Raw genomic sequence first — 22,099 nt, 5'->3', positions numbered from 1 at the left:
AGGTATTTGTATGTTGCTTCATTGTCCAGATCCTGTATTGTTGTGTGTATGTGTATACATTGCCTATAGGAAGTCTATAACCCTTCAAATTTTTCACCTTTTGTTGCCTTGTACCTGGAATTAAATTGCATTAAATCAGACTTTTTCCATCTTAATTTAAACATCGTAACCCACAACTTCCAAGTGAATAAAAAATTCTACAAATTCCAGAAAATTAATTTAAAAATAAAAAACTCGAAAGTCTTTGTTGGATAAAGGTCCACACCCCGTAAATTAGCTCAGGTGTAACCAATCACCTTCAAGATCACACACAAAGTTAATTATCCTCAACCTGTGTTAAGTAGTAGTGATTCTGATTATTTCAGGATCAAATCAGCTGTTCCTGAAGGTTTCCTCGATGACGGAGTGCATTTCACAGCAAAGACTCAACCATGAGCCCAAGGAGCTTTCGAAAGACCTCTGGGATAAAGTTGTGCAAAGGCACACATCAGGGGATGGGAATAAAAATATGGCAAAGGCCTTGAATATCCCTTGGAGCACAAAGACAATCATTCAGAAGTGGAAGGCCTATGGTACCACCAACACCCTGCCTCGATCAGGCCATCCCTCTAAACTAGATGACCAAGTAAGGAGACTGATCCGAGAGGCCACCAAGAGGGCAATGGCAACTTTGAAAGAGCTACATGCTTTCATGGCTAAGACTGCCGACTGTGTGCATGTGACAACAATATCTCAAGCACTTCACAAGTATGGCCTGGACGGTAGAGTGGCAAGAAGGAAGCCATTACTCAAAAAAGCCCACCTTGAGTCCCATTTGAGGTATGCAAAAAAAACATTCTAGAGATTCTGAAGCCATGTGGCAAAAAGTGTTGTGGTCTGACGAATCGAAGATGGAACTTTTTGGCCTAAATACAAAACATTATGTTTGAGGCAAACTCAACATAGCACATTGATCACCCAAAGAACATCATCCCAACTGTGAACCATGGTGGTGACGGCATCATGTTACAGGTATGTTTATCATCAGCAGGGACTGTGGCACTTGTCAGGATAGAAGGGAAAATGGACGGAGCAAAATACAGAAAAATCCTTGAGGAAAACCTGCTGCCCTCTGCAAAAAAGCTGAAATTGGGACGGAAGTTCACCTTTCAGCATGACAATGATCCGAAGCACACAGTCCAAGATACACTGGAGTGGCAAAGGAACAAAAAGATAAATGTTCTTGAGTGGCCCAGTCAGAACCACGACCTGAATCTTATCGAGAATCTGTCCCATAACTTGTAGATTACTGTCCATCAACGCTCTCCACGCAACTTGACTGAGCTTGAACAGTTTTGTACAGAAGAATGGGAAAATATTGCCCAATCAAGGTGTGCAAAGTTGCTGGAGAGCTATCCCAACAGACTCACAGCTGTAATTGCTGTTGAAGATACTTCCACAAAGTATTAACTCAGAGGGGTGGACACTTATCCAAACAAGATATTCTAGTTTTGTATTAACTAATTTCCTGCAATCTGTAGAATTCGTTTTTCACTTGGAAGGCAGTGGCAAATCGAGGGGGGTTTCCTGGTTGCCTGGAAACCTCCCCCACCCTCCCAACAAAAAAATTTTACCATTACAGTGGCAAACCCAGGGGTTCCCTGGTCACCCAGAACTCCTTCTATTATGTCATATAGTTGCTAGTATGTCATATAGGCACTACCATCACTCAGGTAGGTCTTACGAGTGATGATATTTGAGATTGAAACTTGAAGTTTATTGAATTCAAGCTATTTTATTTTTAGTTATGCATTTAAATATTATATTAATTAACTTTTATATCTTTTTGCACAATACATGCATATCAAAGAATATGTGAATGTGCATTTATTTTAAAGCTGCAATAAAGTTATCATAACGTTCATATGACTTAGATTTTCTGTTATTTGGAAACCCCCCTACCCAATTCCTGCATTTGCCCCTGGAAGGTGTGGGTTATGATGTTTTAATGAAGGTGGAAAAAGTCTGATTTAATGCAATTTAATTTCAGGATATAAGGCAACAAAAGGTGAAAAATTTGAAAGGGGGTGTAGACTTTATATAGGCACTGCATAGTGTACATATGTAATATTTAATATAATATAGATGTATGTATATCGTACAAAATTGGAGCCCAATGAATAGACGTTTTACGTACCTCTTGATTTGTGTTTTGAATTTGCTTGAAATTAGTACTGACCAGAGCGGTTTCTGCTGTTTTTGTATGAAGGATTCAACACAAGCTTCAGGGCTGGAGACAGAGTGATCGTTCATCAATCATTTATGTTGTCAGACAGTGATTTTCATTTAGAAGACAACTTTAAAGTACTTTGTGAAGAAAACTTAAAAAAAACTAGAGGGGGAGCACTCGGTGGAGTGCAAAAGCTCCGCCGCCAATGCTGCTGGGTCACTTAAGTGAACCTGATATCCTATTCATTGTCGGTCAAAACGGATCAGACTCAACTGAACCACGATTGAATAAACTAAAGTAGATCGACGCGCATGTATAAATGCCAAAAAAAATAAAATCGAAATATTTTTGAAAAAAAAGTTGCAAAATTTTTTTTTGTCTAACAATTTTTTGGGGGGGTTGGAAATCACTTAAAACATGTAGAAATGCAAAAAAAAAAAATTCAAATATTTTTCTAATAGAATCGAAATTTTTTTGAAAAAAAGTTGCAAAATTTTGTTGTTTTTTTTTTCTCTAACAATTTTTTTGGGGGGTTGGAAATCACTTAAAACATGTAGAAATGCAAAAACAAAAATTCAAATATTTTTTTCAAAATGGCCGCCATAGCGGCCATATTGGAATTTGCACCAAGTCCAAAATCTCATGGCATGATCCTTGGACCATTCCTCATCCCCCCACCAAGTTTCGTCGAAATCCGTCCAGGAGTTTTTCCATAATACTGTTCACAAACAAACAAACAAACAAACAGACAGGGGTGAAAACAGGAACCTCCGTCCATCTTCGATGGAGGAGATTAAAAAAATTAACAAATAGAATATCAAGTGAAGTAAAAAGTCCCGTAATTGATGTTGAATTCAGAGTTGTGGAAGAGAACCCATCATCGGGTTCACTGGAAAGATAGATTTGGGTACCATCAACATTTTTGTGAAAGCTGTGGATGATGCATATGGAGCAAAAGAAAACAAGTGAACCAAGACAAATATACCTGGAGAATCCTGACAGAGATATGATGCGTCTGATGAACCAACGAATTCAAAATCTGATTAAAAAAAAAGTGCAGTTTGTGAATCTGCTTTGTGGTATCTTCTGAACAACTGTGTCAAACACAGCACTGTTAAACATTTATCTCCTTTTTCCCGAGAATGATCACTTCCTCTTTTGCAATCCTGTTTTCTTCACTTGTCAGGTGGATGAATTGAAGAAGTGTAATCAGCTTCTTAGAGAACAAAACAAACAGCTGATGGACAAAATTTCAGACCAATCCAAGGAGCTGGACACATTTAAAGCACCGCAAAGATTGAGCAATGTACCAGAAAGGATGACCAGAGACCACACCATCATCACAATTCCCAGCTTTGTGAGTACTTTTTGAAAACGAGACATTTAATATATATATATATATATATATATATATATATATATATATATATATATATATATATATATATATTTTGGGGAATTTAATAACACGTACAACAACTGCATTAACAAATGCCAAATGGTTTGAATGTTTGCTTTGGTGAAACATCATAATAAGTTGTTGCTCAAAATTTTAAACCTTTTACGTACTTGTTAAAATATAAAAATTTTCGCTATTCTCGGCCGGTTAATGCACTGCCCAGCCTATTTTTTGGCTTGATTGTTCAGGTGGCTGGCTTGAGATCTTAAGGTCTTGAGTTTGAGCCCTTGTCAACGAAATAGCACCATGTGAGTTTTCTCAGCCTGTCATCCTTTCCGAGGTCAGCAAAATGAGTACCAGCTTACTGGTAACAGGGCACTGCATCAGCGGCACAGCCACGCTTCTAGAAATGATGCAGCCATAGGCTGCACATGAAACGACAACAATGCACAGCTTGTCAATTATTATATTTCTCTCCCATATTGGATTGCAATGTGGATGTGATGGATGAATGATTTGGATTTTTTTTTTTTTTTTTTTTTACAACAGCTGACTTGAGCTGAGTTTTATGCTGAACAATGAACACCAGGTTAATGAATGTTAATTTTTAACAAAAAGAAAATGTGAAAAATAGAACATTTTAAAGCACAACCAAAGAATTTCTGCATTTGGTTCTTCAGGTTCACCTTGTCATTCGTTAAGATATTGAAGCTTTTCCATCCGGAGGATGATACACTCAAATTTTGAGAGCAACATCATTCCTTGGAGAAAATGTCTGCATGTCTGCATTTGGAAGAATTATTTATTTATTTATTTTGTTCCCACTACAACCATCTGTAAAGTTGTTGTAGATATTTATTTTCTTCATTACCTCTGCCGAATATTGGCCGCGTCAGCATCGCGTTGAGTGTGGTGGTGTTTTTGACATGGTGGTAATGGTGGTCGTTGAGGCTGTGCCATCAATGCTGAGTGTCAGTGATCTTGAATTATGTTTTGATGGTGTGGTGATTATCAGGATGGTGGCTTGTTGTGTGAATTGTTGTCGCGTTGGGGTTTGAGTATGGTGAGGACTGAGGTGTCATGTTCGTTGGATTATGGCATGTAGTTTGAAGGAGTTTTTGCGTACGTATGCAAATTACTTGGCGATTGCTCTTGTCTGCATGTTTGTGTAAAGAAAGGCTGGTGTGTGCAGCAAAGCAAAATAAGTAAAAGAAGGGGCATAAAAACCTACCAAAAGCCCATACAACACATATGACCTATAAACCCATTACACATAAGGGAGGAACTATTTAAAAGTGAATACAAATTAAATAACTTTCTCAAACTGTTACATGTTGTGTGCCATTGCCTTGGGGAGTGACAGTTTTGCAGAACCACAACAATATATTTGAGCCTTGTATGTCATTTCTCCCAGCCATGGTTTCAAGTTTGACATGTGGTATTGCCCCTGACACCGCTACGGCCAAATTGTGACCTTTATTTGACACATAACCCCATTCGTAACGCACACTCACTTATAAGCTGTCAAGCCTGGGTTTGAATCCAGACTCAGCTATTAATTGTGATCCCAGTGTTGCACAGGCAGGGGGATTCATCAATGTGAGCCGTCCATTGGATTGACGTTAAAGTAGAGTACCCTCTGCCGGCATAATTTGGTGGATTTTAAAGATCCCACGATGTTCTTCACGAAGAGTAGTCGAACTATGAATGAATTCCAAATTCCTGCTCTTACCTTAATCGAACATGAGACCTTGGCAGCTGGTACGTGAAAGACTTTGGCCAAGCATCCTACGGCCAACCCGACAAGAACGTGGGAATAATTGTCACTGTTAAAGAATAAAAGGAAGAAGAAGAAGAATATTAACCCACCGGCATCCCCTCTCTCGCTGGACTGTTGTCTGAATTTGGTATGCTTGGGGAGCGGGTGTTTCTAGTAAATCCAAATTTGGTATGCTTACACAGATGCCTAGTAAAGCACCATTCCTTATCAACATTGTGTTACAAGACTTGTAACATCTAAGTGCACACTTCTGTTATTGCTTTGTCCTCTACTTCAAAATTTCCTTTTTAATAAAGTACTTATGGTTGCTTATACTGCTTGCCAAGTCCATCATACACGGCTTCGTGATAAATATGAGTTGTAACCGCATCGGCTGCTCACTGCACCAAGTCAATATTCACATTCTCAATATATCTCAACATGCTCACAGAATGAGACTACTGCCCTGCTTTCAGAATTCGGAGATTGTCCTGACGCACATTGGTGAACTATTGTCTCTGTTTATTCTTCTGTGGGTTTAAATTAATTTAGGTAAATTCTGTGAATGGTACATAAAGTTTGTTTTCTATTACTGACATTGTGGCACAAGTTCTGTTTCACTAGTATTTGGTTAATTGGCATGTTTTACTCTAACCACCCAATCTGAGCCACAACTGGTTCCATGACTTGGGGTGTTGTTACCATTTTTTTTTGTTGTTGGTGGGAGTTGTGGTCATCTGAATGTGCTGTGTGTGTGGTCACTACCTCTAGCACACGATTATTTCTCATATTAAAACATTGAACAACCTCATTGGTGAATTAAGCATCCAAATTTCCAAGGGTGAGTTGAAATACGTTAAACGACCTATGTAGTGCTGATTCTGTAAAATGCTGTTCTTGCACTTACTATCCTTTGTTTTTTGATATGCTCTTTTCAGGAAGACATCCCACTTGGTGAGTGGGTGTAAAAGTTCCACAAAGCCCTTTGACAGGAGGAGGAGGAGGAGGAGGATGAAGAATGATAAGAAGAAGACACCGCAGAAAACCCTTTATATCAGCAAATTGTGAGCCTATTTGTGCATGCATTCCCCACACACACACTCCGTCCCCTCCATCTCACTCGCGATGGAGCCAGATCAGTGGAAAATGAGTTCTAGCCACGTTTAAGTTTATCATGACCGAGTACAAGCCTTTGTGTTGGAGGAAGTTATGCTTTAAAGTCGAGCAATGTAAGGCTTATTGTGTTTGCAAGTGATTTTGTTTAACACACCATAACTCTTTCAATGCCCTGTGGCTGGAAAGCAACTGAGATTTGTTGTTATTTTTTTTTCTATTTGTCCCGTTATTTTGAGAGAGTGCAACTTGAAGATGAAACAGGGGAAGAGATTGCTAGCTTTTGGTCATTGAGTAATAAATTGAGCAAATAGATTGAGGATATTTGAATGTCTGGTTATAAATTGAGACCATTTGTTTAGGATCATCAGTGAGGTGTTAAAATGGAGTTTTCATTGGGGTTAATGTTATGGAACATTTACTGCACAAAGTAAAACCAAGTAGGCCTTCTTGGTTGTTTTTACACAGCAGTTTCGGCTGGAGGAGCATGGGACGTATTCATTTATTTATATAATCCCAGCCATCTGGGTTTAGTTGATTAGGTGAAAGCTGATTGGCTATTCCCTCTGTTCACAGGTGAGAGATGTGGGTGGGTCTTTCTGTTTGATGTGTGTGTGTGTATATATATATATATATATATATAGTAGATGCCGCTTTATAAATCCACCATGGGACCACGCCGTTTGGATTTATTAACCGACTGGATTTATTAAGCGGAGAACCTATTTTCAGCCACCTACTGGATAGATACAACAAAAAGCGAATGTCGTTAAACACTGCTTTATGCTACAAAAGCATTGATTTATCAAATGGTGACAAGGGGATTGTTCAAAAGAATCTCTCCAAGGTCGCTTGCTTGGGACGGAAGGTTTTGCGCAAATGTTCCTTTATTGAATCCGTCACGTGGCGGAAATCGGGATGGGCAAAACCTGAGACCTGCAGTCCCCTGTCCAATTTGGCAAGTGCAGTCCACATCTCTGCCGCTGTTGGCATTGGCTCGGGTTCGTCGTCGCTTTCTTCTTCCACTTCTTCAGCTATGGGCTCGGTGGCTTCGAGAATCTGACCAACGAGCTGGTCGGTCATTTCCTCTTCCGTAATTTCGCCTGTTGTCTCAATGTCGTAGTCGATGGTGATCTATTGAGCGAACACTTTGGCTGTGAGCCCGGGTGGTGGCGAGGGCAGTGGCTCCATTTCTGGCATTGGGTCTGGTTCTCCAACAAATCCTCCCTTTCGCCAACAGTTCTGAATCGTTTCTGCCATAACTTTTTCCCACACAACATCGAGCATATTCATCGTGTCCAACGCGGCTTCTTTGGTTTACCAATCAGAAGATCTTCCTTTCCACCGTCCATGTTGCAGCAGACCATCAATGTCACTCGGTCTTTTGCAGAAGTAGATTCCTGTCTCATTGGCGTTGAGGATGTCCCGCTTGTCAAATGATTGAAGAATCTCTCCCATCTGATTTCAACGGAACTCATTCGCTGCAGCCACATCTGCCTCAGCCGCTTCGCCCTTCAAAACAGTGAAGACAATTCCATTCCGTTTCTTCCACCGAGAAAACCAACAGTCAGTGGCTCTAAAGTTGTGATGACCAGCTTTTTGCGCAAGGACTTCCGCTTTCTGACATAAGATCGGGCCATTCACTGGCATATTCCTCCGATTCGAAAATTCCCACCATTCAAGCAGTAATTTCTCCACTTCCTCGTCTTTCCCCACCCGCTTCCGCTTCACACCGCCTCACTCTTGAACCTCTGCTCTGATGGTGCCTTTGTTCTTGATAAGATTCTGGAGCTGGCCACGAGAAATTTCCAACGTGATTGCAGCCTCGCGCTGACTTGTCTTCGCCATTGCATTGAAACGGTCTAATAAGGCCACCTTCTCCTCCATGGATAGATCCTTCCTCTTTTTGCTCGTGGTCGCCATCTTGACTCTAAATCACAACTCAACTCATGACTCTTATAGTACAAAAATGCTGGGAGATAGAAAGAGAGAGAGAGAAAAAAATTCTCTATGTAAAATTCTGTTCCAACTCATTTTGGTCACAATAAGCGGCTGGATTTTATAACCGTGGATTTATAAAGCGGCGTCTACTATATGTATATATATATATATATATATATATATATATATATATATATATATATATATATATATATATATATATATATATATATATTTGTAAATATATCTTATTACGGATTTCATAATCGGATCCGACTAATGTACAGAAACATTGAGGTCCTCAGACAGTTATATCCCAAAATGCTTGTTCAGGATAGACCCCACATTTGGTGGGATTCTAACTTTGATGCGTTGAGAAGGGTAAAGAATAGATTCCCTTTCTCATGGGATAGCCTTTTTCTCTTTAGGACAGACACATTCATGCATGTGAGATAGCCGTTAGCCCAACGGAGGCTCGTCTACCCCCTTTCCATCAGGACACATTGCCTTAGAGGTGGACAATTTATTTACACCTTGGACTTACAGCACATTTGATTAAGCACACCGTGAGCTTTTCCTGAGCAGTTATTCTGACGGTCAAATACGACTGTGGATCATTTACCACACTCACCTCTTTCCATTGACTCACCTCTTTCATATATATTATATATATATATATATATATATATATATATATATATATATATATATATATATATATATATATATATGAACATGATATCTTACATTTATATTCTGTTCTATCCTGTTGGTATTTTGAAGAAATCAATTTGTTTGTGCTTTGTCTATCTTTGTGGGTGCCTGAAACACTTCCCTCCATCCACAAAGGAATGGATTTGGGGATTTTTTTCATATTACCTTTTACATAGCTTCAAAGGCTTTGGCACTATAGAGCGATTTTCCAATTTTTGTTTTTTTTGCCTAAAACACTCCCGACACTGATGATCCCCTGAGAGTTTAACCAAGATCTGTTTAGCCATCTCTGAGAAAAATGATGCCACACACACACACACACACACACACACACACAGAAGGTAACACCTTCCTTATCCCAAAATCTGAAGAAACCAAACTATCTAAAAATACCAGACACTAACCTGTCTACCAACAACATACAAACTTTTCACAGGAATCATCACAGATACTATGTACCACCGCCGAACAGATCAAGGAGGCCTAGAGGCAGAACAGAAGGGATGTAAAAGAAGATGTAATGGAATAATAGACCACTAAACAATACAAGGCCATACTCGAAAACTGGAGTACAAGAACAACCAAACTGTCCACAGCCTGGAAAGACTCTGAAAAAAGCTTTTGATAGTGTCCCACATTCATGGATAATAAAGTGCATTGAAATGTACAAGATAAATCCCCAAACAATCAATCTGACTCAGAAAGCCACTGATCTATGGAATACCACACTAATCCTGCAACACTTGAAGGAAGATCGAAATACCAGGAGGGAAGATATGGCATGGGATCTTTCAAGGAGACAGTCTTCCCCCCACCCCCTCCTGTTTTGCCTGGCTCTGGATCCACTCGGTAACCTCATTAATGAGGAAGTACACAGATACACCCTCACAACCAAGAAAATCACGTCCAAGGTGACGCATCTATTGCATGTGGATGATTTAAAACTCTTTGCACCGAATGATGGAAAATTGTCAGTACAACTAATATTTGTGAAACAGTACTCTGACAACAGATTTCTTGTCATAACTGGGAGAAATAAACAAAAAAAAGAAAAAAAAATTTTTTTAAGAAAAAGAGTTGGCCAGATGAGTGATAGACAAATCAGGATCGCTGTCATGGGTTTATAAGTTGTCAGCTCAATTGTGGTGAAGAGCACAGCATTATAAATGCCCAAGACCAGGGACACTTGACGTGAATGACTTTTTTTTTAAATGGCAGGACTGAGCCAATCAGAGAAGTGTAGGTTCTGCAAGGTTAAAAAAAAAACAGAAAGCATGAGCCACCTCCTATCGGGATGTAAAAGAAAAAACCTCATATCAGAACAGCTGTACACACAAAGGCACAACAAGTTATGTAGAGTAATCCACTGGAACATCTGCAGAAATTTTCAATATCCCAGTTCCATGAAACCTATGGAAACATGAACCAAAAGCAATCATTGAAGAGAAGGATAAAATGATCATGTATGACCTGATGATCCCATCCAGCGTGAACATAGAAAACAAACTACTGCGACCGGACATGGTACTCAGATACAAAATAGGAAAATAAGGCATTGCTCATTGAGGTTTCAGTCCCCAGTGAAAATTTATAGGGAGGGCATAGCGATTGTGAATGTGACCGCTCTGAAGATGTCTTTTTGACCGCACAGCAGGAATAGCCAACATGGCGACTGAATGATTTTATTTTTTGAAATTGTGGGTGGAATCAGGTGAACTATCCAACCATTGGGTGGAACGGAATATTACAAACTACCACACACATTCCCACACACACACGGTTGAACAAGTGTATTGTCAGATAGATAATGTAAGGGGCAGTCCTGGAGCATGGGATACAGGAGGAAGATCTAGAAGAGGGAGAAAATTGAGGGGCAGGGGAAGCAGGAAGAACACAGGCAGCAACAGTGTATGTAAAGCTAATGGGGTTTCAAGTTGTATTTGCTGAGGGATAAATTACAAACAGAGGTAGTGTGAGCAGTGTACAGGAATTCAATGAGGCTACAACCTTGAATAGTCGACAAAACTTTGGTCACTACATCTGAGGATGGACATGGCTGCCATAGAGAGGGTTTAGCAAAGGGTTGCTATATTGATTTCAGTGTTGTACTAAACTATGAGGAGCGGCTGAAGGAAACAGGACTTTATACATCAGAACATAGTTCATGATATGGGTATCTGTTGCACGTTATTGGGAATGAAGCATTTAGAAAAAATTGGTGCAGACACTTTTTTTCTCTCTCTTTTCTTTTTTTCCAACAGTATGGAGAGTGACAGAACCAGCTGAGAGTGTAAAGAAGAGTGAAGACTGTAATCAGGTTAGTTTTTCAGCAGAACACTCAAATATGAGATATTGCAAGGGAATGGTCTCCCTGGAAGGGTTTTGGTAACATTAACAGGAGACCTATTTAAATTTGACACGTTGAGAAATATAAACTAGGGATGGTTGGGTATGTATATATTGGCAGGAATGGTAGGTGGTTTGGGTATGGATGGGTTGTTGTACACGTGTATATATTACAATGTGTGTAAATGGACATCAGGGTTACAACATAAGGCCAGGGCCCTGAAAAGCTACAGGTCCGGTGGTCCTATTTTACCCTCGCTAAAGGATTTGGAGAAGGAATTGCATTTGGGACCGATTGTTTGTCTCTTTGTCTTTCTGTCTGTCTGTTTGTTTGTCCAGACAGAACTTTCATGTTTTTCTCCGCAAGCGCTTGTCGGATTGAGGCAAAATTTTCACCATTGGTGTGACTACTCATGTAGACTGTTTTAATGATAATTTATGATGTCATTGGTCACGTGGTGTGGCAGCCAAATTGGAAAAATGGAAAAACTTTGGACCTCTGTATATCTGAAACCGCACCAATGAAAAAATTTAAACTTGGCACATAGCAAGTACGTACTCCTCATGGGGAATGAGTGATTTTTTTTTTTATTATGTAATGACCCCTGAATGGTCATCTAGGGATAAAATTGTGCACAAAAATTTTTTGGTGACTTCATCAGTCACGTGATTTGGCAGCCATATTGTTTTTTTGTTTTTGTTGTTTTAAACTTTCAAAAACCTTCCTATCTAAAATGGCTGAAGCTATCCAGGCGAAACTTTACACATATGACCGCCCATCCATGAGGAACAAAATGGTCACACATATGACATCATCGGTCACATGGTTTAGCAGCCATATTTGATTTACTCTAAAACCCATAAAAATATACCACTCAAAATAATTCCTGGCGAGGGTTTGCAATCTCTGATTGCTCTTTTTCTTGTTATTATTTTTTCGTATAGTTGTCATGGCAATTTAAATTCATTTTCTTGGCAACCATTGGTCCGATTGACACAAAATTTTCAACATAGTATGTGTCTACTCATGTCATATTTTGTGGTGATAATTATGATGTCATAGTGATGCAGCTGCCATGTTGGGAAAAGGAAAACCTTGGACCCTATATCTCCAAAACTGCTCCATGGAAAAAATTTAAACATGGTGCACTGTCAAGCACTCCCCATGGGGAATAAGTATTGTTCACTGTGATGTCATCGGTGCCTTCATTATGAAATCATAATTCGACAAGTACAACGCTATATCTGATCAGTATGAAAATTATTGAGGGTTATCTGGGGATAAATTGGTCAACAGAAAAACAAAATTGATGACCTCATAGATCTGATTGGTTCAGCAGCCATTTTGTTTTTCTTCCAAAAAAACACCTTCAGATATATTCTTCTCCGAAACAGCTGAACAGATCGGGTCAAAACTTTACAGGTATGACCTTTACAGGAACAAAAAGTTACCCAGGTATGATGTCATAGGTCACATGGTTTGGCAGCTCCATTGGATTTACCTTAAAGCCTTTAAAAATGTCCTCCAGAACGGCTTTACAGATTGAGGGGAAACTTCACATACATGTTCGCCAAGCCTTGGGGATGCCAGGGTGTTCACAAATAATTGATAGGTCACATCTTTTGACAGCCATTTTGGATTGATGGATAATATTAAAATATATATATATTTCTCTTAAACCGTTTAAGCGATTAAAGTCAAAATTTACAAGGATTTTACCTTCATCAAGGGGAATGCATATTTATAATTTCAACATGATCTGTCGCATGGTCTGGCAGCCAGCAGTTTTAAATTATTGAAGAAGTAGAAGCCATTTTATCTTCTCCAGCTGTGTGATATGTCCATTCATTAATAATGTACTGTTTAAACTCAGTGGCATATTGTCTATTAATTACCTACAATTGGAATGTATCTTTCTACCCCTATGACCCTTGAAGACCTCTAAGACCCTTAAGACCCAAAATACCCTGAAAACAAAGTGCATTGTATGTGCAAAGCGTATGTACAAAGTGCAAAGCGGGGCAATTTGGGACCCGGTCATAACTGCCTGCGGCTATAAAGTGGCCCATCTTTTTCGGATTCATATTGTGTTATAATCTATGTAACAATACACTTGTTTGTGCACGTTTCTGTCACAATCCTTCCCCCCCCCCCCCAACACGCTGTTTTCCCTCCCTTCCTCTACCCCTGCCTTCCCTTCCCTCCCCTCATGCTGCCCTCTTGCCAAACCCTCTCCACCACCATTCATCCCTACGGAGGTTGAGGAGAGGAAGGGCTGTCAAAGAATGTGTGAATTGGACAACTGAAAGTTGTTTTTCTGTCTTTTTTTTTTTTAGCAGTCAGAACTGCGGCTTGGATCGATCAAGTTTTCATGAAGCAATGAATCGCCAGATCACGGCAGCAGAGCCGAGAGGTACGCACGCTCGCGCTAAGTTGTCTCACCTGGGTTTGCATCCTGACCCAGCTATAAACTGTCACAGGTGTTTCACAGGCAGGGAAATTCATCAATGTGTGTGCCATCTCTTGGATAGATGTTAAACTGAATATCACATATGCTGGAATCCCCTCTCTTCTCCTTCCCTCTACCACCCCTCACCCTCTTCTCTCCCCTCTCCCATCCACTCCCTCCGTTTACTGTGGTGTAGCGGGCCTGCGGGGGCAGGGCATGATGTATATCCCGCACTCCTATATCCCGTGCACGCACGTGATCACGCCGACCACTCCTCCACCACGCTCCCCCACATCATGCCCTGCCCCCGCAGGCCCGCTCCCCCCCATTTCCCCCTCCTCCCGCTTTCCTCTCCCCCCTTTCCTCTCCCTTTTCTTTCTCTCCCACCCTCCCCCCCCCCCACACTGTTAAGAGGTTGCTGCATGTGTGAGCATGCATACATGCAGGCAGGCCTTTGCCAGAGAGATAGTGTTGGTTTTAAATGCTCCTGCCTGGTTTTATATCGAACCCATTGGTTAAATAGAAAATGTTGCTGTTTGGGCATGTTTTATCGCCCTTCCCTTCCCCTCTCCTCACCCTGCCTTCCCTCCCCCACCCCTCACGCTAACTTCCTCTTAACCCCCTCCCCTCTCCACCCTCCATGGCCATCTCCGGGCGGTCTCCACGTGCTGTTTTATTGTACCACTTTTCGTTGAATCCATTTCTACACCCAACCCCCTTTCTCCTAAAATCCCACGACCAAACACAAGGCCAGAACCCCTTCCCCCCACACATACCTCCTCTCAAACCCCCTTCCCACTTCCCCCCTCCTCTGTCCTCCATCCTCCTCGCTCCCACTCCACCGCCCTCCCAGAGTGTATATTGTACGTGCTTCAATCTGGGGATGTTTGGTGAGGTGTCGTTCTCCCCACCCACCACCTTCCTAGCTCCCCCCTTCCTAACACCTCCTAGCTCCCCCACCTCTCTCCCTCCATGTTCCTGTTCCCACCTCTCTGCCTCCATGTTCCTGTTCCCACCTCCCTCCCTCCCTCCACGCTCCCCATCCCTCCTCCCTCCTTCCCCTCCCTCCTCTCTCTTTCCCATCCCTCCTCCCTCCTTCCCCTCCCTCCTCTCTCTTTCCCCTCCCTCCTCTCTCCTTTCCCTCCCTCCTCTCTACCTCCCTCCTCCCTCCCTCTCTCTCCTTTCCCTCCTCCCACCCCTCTCAATAGTCCCATCAGTGAAGCTATGGGTTGTATTTGTTAGTTTGAGATAAAGGGGGAACATTGTTTTGAAGTTAGTGAGAAGAAAAGGGGATAGGATGTTTGAGTTGTTGTTTGGAAGTACCATGGTGTTTGATCTTTGCTTTTTATGGTCAGGATGGAAAACTCCAGTTTCAATGAACAGCGATGATTGGAGATGACAAGATGGTGAGGATATAAGAGTTCATAATGGTGTGGATTCAAGTGATCTGGTTGTGAAGAATGCTCTCCTGGAGAAGAAGTCGGAATTGGGAGTTGAGGGCTGAGGTGGATTTCATGGAGGAACGGTTGCAGAAGAATGGTGCAGCATGAGAAGGCAAGGTTATGTTTGGGTAAAACATGGTTGATGGGTAAAGAAATGTTTGAGGGAAAGAAGGATGGTTGAGAGGGAGGTAAAAGGAGGTATGTAAAGGTGGTGGGACAGATGCAGCAGGGAGCTTGGAGACTGGGAAAGGTGTGCAGGTGAGGACATTGAAATGGCAAGAGATTTGGAAGATGTATCCCATGGTGTTGTTTCCTATTGTGGGCAACATATGTGCTTCCATCACCAGCAAACTTTAGGGTGTGGGGTTTGAGGCAGGGGAAGAGCTGCTTTTGGTGTGGAGATTCGGAGAACATTGCAGCATGCAATGAGATTGTGCTTAGTAGCAGAAAGCTATAGGTGGTGGCATGAGCAAGCGCTTGTGGTGGTTGTGGTGACGGAGGGGGGAGGGAAGGAGGAGCAGGAGGATGTTGGTGGTGGTGGAGAGGTACTGTTTGTGAGAGAGGGCCAGGTTATGAGAGATTTGAGGGAAGAGGTGGAAGGTTGAAGGAAGAGGCTTGGTAAATATTGGCAAGTGGTGGCATATTTGAAACAGCAGTTGGTCTTCCTGGAGGAGATCTGCATGACAAGATTGCTGGCCTACATTCTCATCTGTCTGTTGTAACAATGCAGGTTGTATTGGGGGAGTTATTAGTGCATTGGGAGGATACAATGGAAGAGGTGCATGAGAGGAAGAGGGGAAGGTACAGTGAGCTGGAGGATGAGTTTCGGGAAAGTATTGGTTAGTTTATTGTCAGCCATTTGAGGTGGGTTGTGGAGGATCTATCAGCGACTCATTTTTATGCTTCTCTGGCTGGACCTGGAGTATGTGGGAGGTAAAGAAATAGTGGCTCCGGGTGTTTGATGAAGTGGCTCAGGTAGCATCGACAGGCTCACTGTGAATTTGGAAGAAGTTCAGAGGAAGTTGAGAGGAAGTTGATTGGTTCAGAGGAAGTTGAGTGGTGCAGGATGGGAGTTGATTATTTGGTAGTTCCTTCAACCCCAACAGTGGTGGAAGATGTATTTGTTTTGTTTGTCTTTCTGTTTTTTTGGGGGGTTTTTTGAGTGGGGTCAGCGGAGAGATCGGTTTGTTTCTCCAGCATTTATTTCTTCTGTCGTGGATTCTGGGAGTGAAGGACATTGTTTATGGTTGTTGTGATTTGTGATTTGTTGCTGCTTGGAGATGGCTGGTTCATTACAGGATGGTGCTGAGGACTTTGAAGACCCGGTCAGCAAGGTGCGCTCGTCGTCGCCGAAGTGTGTTTTTAAGTTGAATGACCTTCCTCCCCCTTCATCCCCACAGTGATATTAAGTTGATAAACTGATAAATCGAATCAATGTGGTGTTACTGTGCATGCATCAAATGGTCTCCTCCTGTGTCAAATTCCTTATATAGCCTTGGATTGTTTTTGCCTCTTCCTCTTCTGACCACTCACCCACCCTTCCATTTGTTTGTTCGAACAATCGCTCTTTCATTCCTGGCTTTCCCTTCCTGTTCTTCACCCCCTTGTTAACCCCCACTACCCAACTCCCAAAGGATGGGTGTCGGCTTATTGTTGTTGTAGGGTTTGTTTCTGCAATTCGTGCCCCCAATTTTAATGGAATCCGAGAGTTTCTTGTACCGCTTGAGGAGTACTAAAGTACTAAAGGAGTACTTGTACCACCATTTGTTTTTTTATTTGTTTTTTTTTATGCCTCCGCCGGCCCGAGGCATAATGTTTCCGAGGCATAATGTTTTTATGCCCAAGGCATAATGTTTCCAGGTCAGCTGTCTGGCCGGCCGTCCGTCTGTCCGTCTGTGATTCCCTTTTAAATTCCTTTTGTCTGCAACCGTTTATCCGATTGACATGCAATTTCCAGCATATGTGCGACTACTTGTGTAGAATGTTTATTGATAATTATGATGTCATAGGTCACGTGGTGTGGCATCCATGTTGGAAAAAAGGAAAAACTTTGGACCTCTGTATCTCCAAAACTGCCCTATGGAAAAAAAATTGAAACTTGGCACCTGGGAAGTACTCCCTATGGGAATGTGTGCTTTTTTAATGTCATAGGTGCCTTCATTATGATGTCATAATTGCATTCGTAGAACGCTACATCCGATCAGTTTGAAATTTTTTGAGGGTCATCTTGGAATAAATTGGTCGACAGAAAATGTTTTTTGATGATGTCATCAGTCACGTGGTTCGGCAGGCATGTTCGTTTTTTGAAAACAAACTTCTAAAATCTCTGAAACGGCTGAACATATCGAGGCAAAACTTTACACACATGTTCCCCAAGTCTTGGGGTTTCCAGGGTGTTCACCAATAATTAATAGATCACATGATTTGGCAACGATATTGGCTTGAAGGAAAATATTGACAACTTCACAAATATCATCTTGCACAATTGCTGCATATAGTGTGAAAATGATGATGTCATAAGTCACGTCGTTTGGCAGCCATCTTGGAAAGAAAAACACACCTTATCCAATTGACGCAAAACTTCAAAAATGTGATCCCCTACCCAATTCAAGGCAGCATGCAAATTTATGATGTCATAAGTCACGTGGTTTGGCAGCCATGTTGGATAGAAAAAAAATATTTCAAACCTTATTGTCCAGAAAGGCTTACTTAATCGATCCGAAACTCCACACATGATTTATTTACTTTGGGAATATAGGGCATACATTTTAATGTCAAAGGTCGCATGGTCTGACAGCTGTGATTATTTTTATTTTATTGTTGAAGAATAAACCTTGAAAAATCTTCTCCAGAACTGCTTGACAGATCGATTGGAAACTTCACACTCTGGTATCCCCAAGACTTGGGGATACCAGAATGTTTACGAATAATTGATAGGTCACCTGGTCTGGCAGCCAAATTGGATTGAACAAAAATCTTTTAAAAATTCTCTTGAACTGCTTCATCAATCGCCTTGACACTTCACAGTTGGAATCCAAGTAGTCATGGGGAAGAGTATTTCAAATTTCAACCTGATCGGACGCATGGTTTGGCTGCCAAAATTATTTAATTTTTCGAATCGGGTTGTTTTCGTTTTTCATAATGCCTCCGCCGACGAAGTCACCAGAGGCATAATGTTTTCAAGTTGTCCGTCCGACTGTCCATCCTTGATAGGTTTTTTTTTACCGTGATGACTTAAGAACGGTTGAAGGAATCCAGGTCAAACTTCGTGCAAGTACGTATGATGATGTAAAGGTGAAATGATTAGATTTTGAGATCAAAAGGTCAAAGGTTATCGTACTAAGAACTGGGTTTGCTTAAGAAATGTTATGGAGTTTCTTTTTGTGACTTTCAAAGCTGATAACACCCCAATGCCGAGCCGTTCGCTGTATTAATATACGTTTTCTAAATTGTACAGCCAATTTTTTTTTTTTAACCTGTCACACGACAGCTGTTTATAAACAAGAATGTTAACTAATAAGCAATTGACTGATTTACCAACTGCCCAGATCATCAGCTCGGCACTGTTTTTCATCGAGGTTTCGATTCTTTCTCAGCCCAGAACCTCTCCAAATGGCAGATTCACAATCTCAAAGTTGTGTTCAGACAGTCAGTCAACACAGCAATGCAATATCCTTGTTCAAACTTATTTAATTACTACTTTTATTTGAAGTTTAATTTTTAAAATTTAACGATTACTTTTATCTGAAGAAGGAAATGTACAAGAAGTGAACTTGACAAAAAACGACTTGTGAAAGCTGCACCCAGAGCAACCTTAACTCCTCAACAGCAAGAAAGAAGATGAGAGGCAAACACAGCAAGAATGACTGCATTCTGCCCTCCGGTACCTGTGATCTCCCAGTCATTGTGTTGTACTTCAGTCGGTTGTCTGTACTATCTACTTCAGGACACAGTTCAAGCCAATGAAACCTTTGCTGCCCCTGTGTGAAGCGGGACCATCGCCGTAAAATACAAAACACACAGGAAATGGCTCTCTGTGTTGAGGCGCGGCGGTGATGGTCATGTTTAACCCTCGACCAGTGAAAGAACCCTGGGGGGTTAAACACAGCAAGGTAAGCTTTTGGTCTTATTTGCTCTCTTCCACCTCTCTTTCTTTTTCCTCCTGCCTGCTCCTCTCCCTCCTCCCCCTTCCCTCACTCTCTCTCCTCCTCCCCACCCTCTGTCTCTCCCTCCCCTCCCCCCCACCCTCTGTCTTTCCCTCCCCCTCCCCCACATCTCTCTCTCCATCTCTCTCCCACCACATCACTCTGCCTCCTATTTTAGTATTCCCATCAGCGAAGTGATGGGTTGTATTTGTGATCTATATTAGTGTGTGTGTGTGTGTGTGTGTGTGTGTGTGTGTGTGTGTGTGTGTGTGTGTGTGTGTGTGTGTGTGTGTGTGTGTGTGTGTGTGTGTGTGTGTGTGTGTGTGTGTGTGTGTGTGTGTGTGTGTGTGTGTGTGTGTGTTGGATTGGTATCTACATTTGTGGGTTTTAAAATGTGGAATTGAGTCCTCCCAGTGCGGGCTCAAAGCATCCACCTTCATTTCAGTAAGTGGTCACGATTCATGGACCAAGCTGTGAAGTTTTCTGTTCTCAAAGTTTTGTGCCGAGGTTTCTCTTCAGGATTGTCACTGAGCCCCAGACAGCTTCCAACTATAGTTTGTTTGCAGTAATATTCCCAAGGATGGTTTTAATATCTCTGTGAGGTTCTTCGTCATTCACGTTGCTCCAACTATCACTGGAACAACGTTGGCATTCTTCAGCTTCCAGGATTTTTTCACTTTATTCTTGAGGTCTTGGTATTTGGTCATTTTCTTGATTTCTGCATTCTTTAGTCCAAAATCACTGGTATTAATACCTCCTTCAGCAATGCCTTCTCTTTTTTTTGTACCTAAGTATGATGTCTGGTTGCAACGCTTTGATTTGGATGTTCACGTTCGATGGGATCATTAGATCGTACATGAGCGGTCCTTCCATGTTTTCAGTGATTGCCTTTAGTTAATGTTTCCACGAATTTTCTGGAACTGGGATATCAAAGTTTTTGCAGATGTGCCAGCAGATTACTCTACAAACTCTGTTGTGTCATGTGTACAGCTGTTCTGACATTTTTTTTTCCTGTTCGGTCATGAAGCATAACATCATTCTCTTTGTCAACCCCACCTCCACCCCTCACCTTTCAAGGTTTTTTTTCCTCTCCCCCCCCCCACACTCTTTCTGTCTCACCCCTCCCTTCTGCAGTGTATAGCAACGTTTCATTTGTGTATAGAAACAAACAATAAAACACCTTTTTGAACAAAATGAATAATTTTCCTCTGATTTTCATGATATTGAGTTTTATGGAGAGATTGAAGATGGGGACACATTTTCTTAATTTACACTCTATCCCTAAATGTTGAAAGTTAAGGTAATATGGTGGTTCCAACAAAATATGGCCATCATTGTATCACGGACCAAGTGTAATCCGGGGGCTGCTCACCCTTGGCGATCGCTTTGTGATCACTGATATGTTGTTGTACTTGAGCTTGTATCCTGCTTGTTCACTCCCTATGTCTTCCTCATTATCCCTCTGCCATGCTGTTTGTGTATTTCCCTGTTCTCTGCTGTGTTCTCATTGTTTTGTTCCATTCTAGGTGATCTACGAGCCTCAACTTTTTATACAAAAAAGAAAAAAATGCGGTTGAAGGTTTCGGCAAAGTAAAGGTAAAAGTTGCAATTTTGAAATGCACCCTTTTTCGAATCACTCCTTTTTCAGTTATCAGATCATTATGGGAAAAGACAAAATCCAGATTATGAACAAGGGTGGGACAGACAATGTGTTGCTGCAGATTGAAAAAAAAAATCCACCTGTTCGAGAAATCTTTGTGAAAGTTGATCACACAAGTCATAGAGTTGAATTTCAAAATTATCCAGAATCGGTCTTTCCAAAGTAAATGAGCAGAATTATCAAGAAATTGGTGATCATGAAATGAAGTATGTTGTTTCAGGACTCTTAAATTGTCACTATTTTGCATCTTGTAGATGAACCGACGCATGTGCAAAGGTGTTTGAAAGATTTTTGAGAAGAAAGTCGATGGAAATTGAAAAATGGAGGAAATCAACGTAATGTTAATTGAGGAATGCTAACCACTGCCGGAAGTTTCTGGCGTTGACCCTTCATCAAAGCAAAAGAGCAGTCAAGGTGAAAGTTGATTTGGGGACACACAGTGACTCCTCTTTTACCATGTCCTCTTGGACAGTGCCAGAAATGATAACCATGAGGAATCGTTTCAGCAGCAGTTGTATCACCAGTTGGTGGCTGTTTTGGTGAGAAAGAGCAAATCAATGTCATTGTCTTAATTTTTCTCACAGACCACAAGACTTTCCAGTGTTAACTGAATGTGTTTTACGAATGTGAAAGAAGCTGTTGACAAGGAAGACATTCCATGTGGTTTAACAATGGTGAAGTTCATTTTGACCACAGTACAGATGTAACAGCAAAGGTGCTTTCGTCCCGTTCTAATGCGCAAAAGTTAATTGTGTTGTCGCATTATGGATTCAAATTATTGGGACGTTTGTACACTCACAGGAGGAATTCCATTCATTCTTACGACCAGCATGAAATGATGCCTTCTTGAGGTTGGTGTCCCACAAGGTAGTGATTTAACATCGTCATTTTTAGCTCACCTGAACTTTCGTCCGGCGAGCT

The 22,099-nt window shown here is 41.4% G+C and overlaps 1 protein-coding gene across 1 annotated transcript in view; it reads left to right on the top strand.

Annotated features, from left to right (window-relative positions):
- LOC147019203 (uncharacterized) overlaps positions 1-21,109 on the top strand; it is a 30,354-nt gene extending 9,245 nt beyond the window's left edge. Inside the window, exons 5-9 of the mRNA XM_085899536.1 lie at positions 3,396-3,566; positions 6,306-6,431; positions 11,397-11,452; positions 13,819-13,895; positions 15,287-21,109. Of these exons, the coding sequence (XP_085755662.1) occupies positions 3,396-3,566; positions 6,306-6,335 (201 nt within the window). The 3' untranslated portion in view covers positions 6,336-6,431; positions 11,397-11,452; positions 13,819-13,895; positions 15,287-21,109. The remainder of the gene's footprint in view (positions 1-3,395; positions 3,567-6,305; positions 6,432-11,396; positions 11,453-13,818; positions 13,896-15,286) is intronic.
- The last annotated feature ends 990 nt before the right edge of the window (positions 21,110-22,099 follow it).

This window comes from Eptatretus burgeri, chromosome 10, assembly GCF_056783735.1.
Source record: "Eptatretus burgeri isolate ZD-2024b chromosome 10, Ebu_testis_v1, whole genome shotgun sequence".
NCBI classification, from domain to species: domain Eukaryota; kingdom Metazoa; phylum Chordata; class Myxini; order Myxiniformes; family Myxinidae; genus Eptatretus; species Eptatretus burgeri.
The sequence above is the reverse complement of the archived record's forward strand: the minus strand, read 5'-3'. Positions and strand labels throughout refer to the sequence as shown.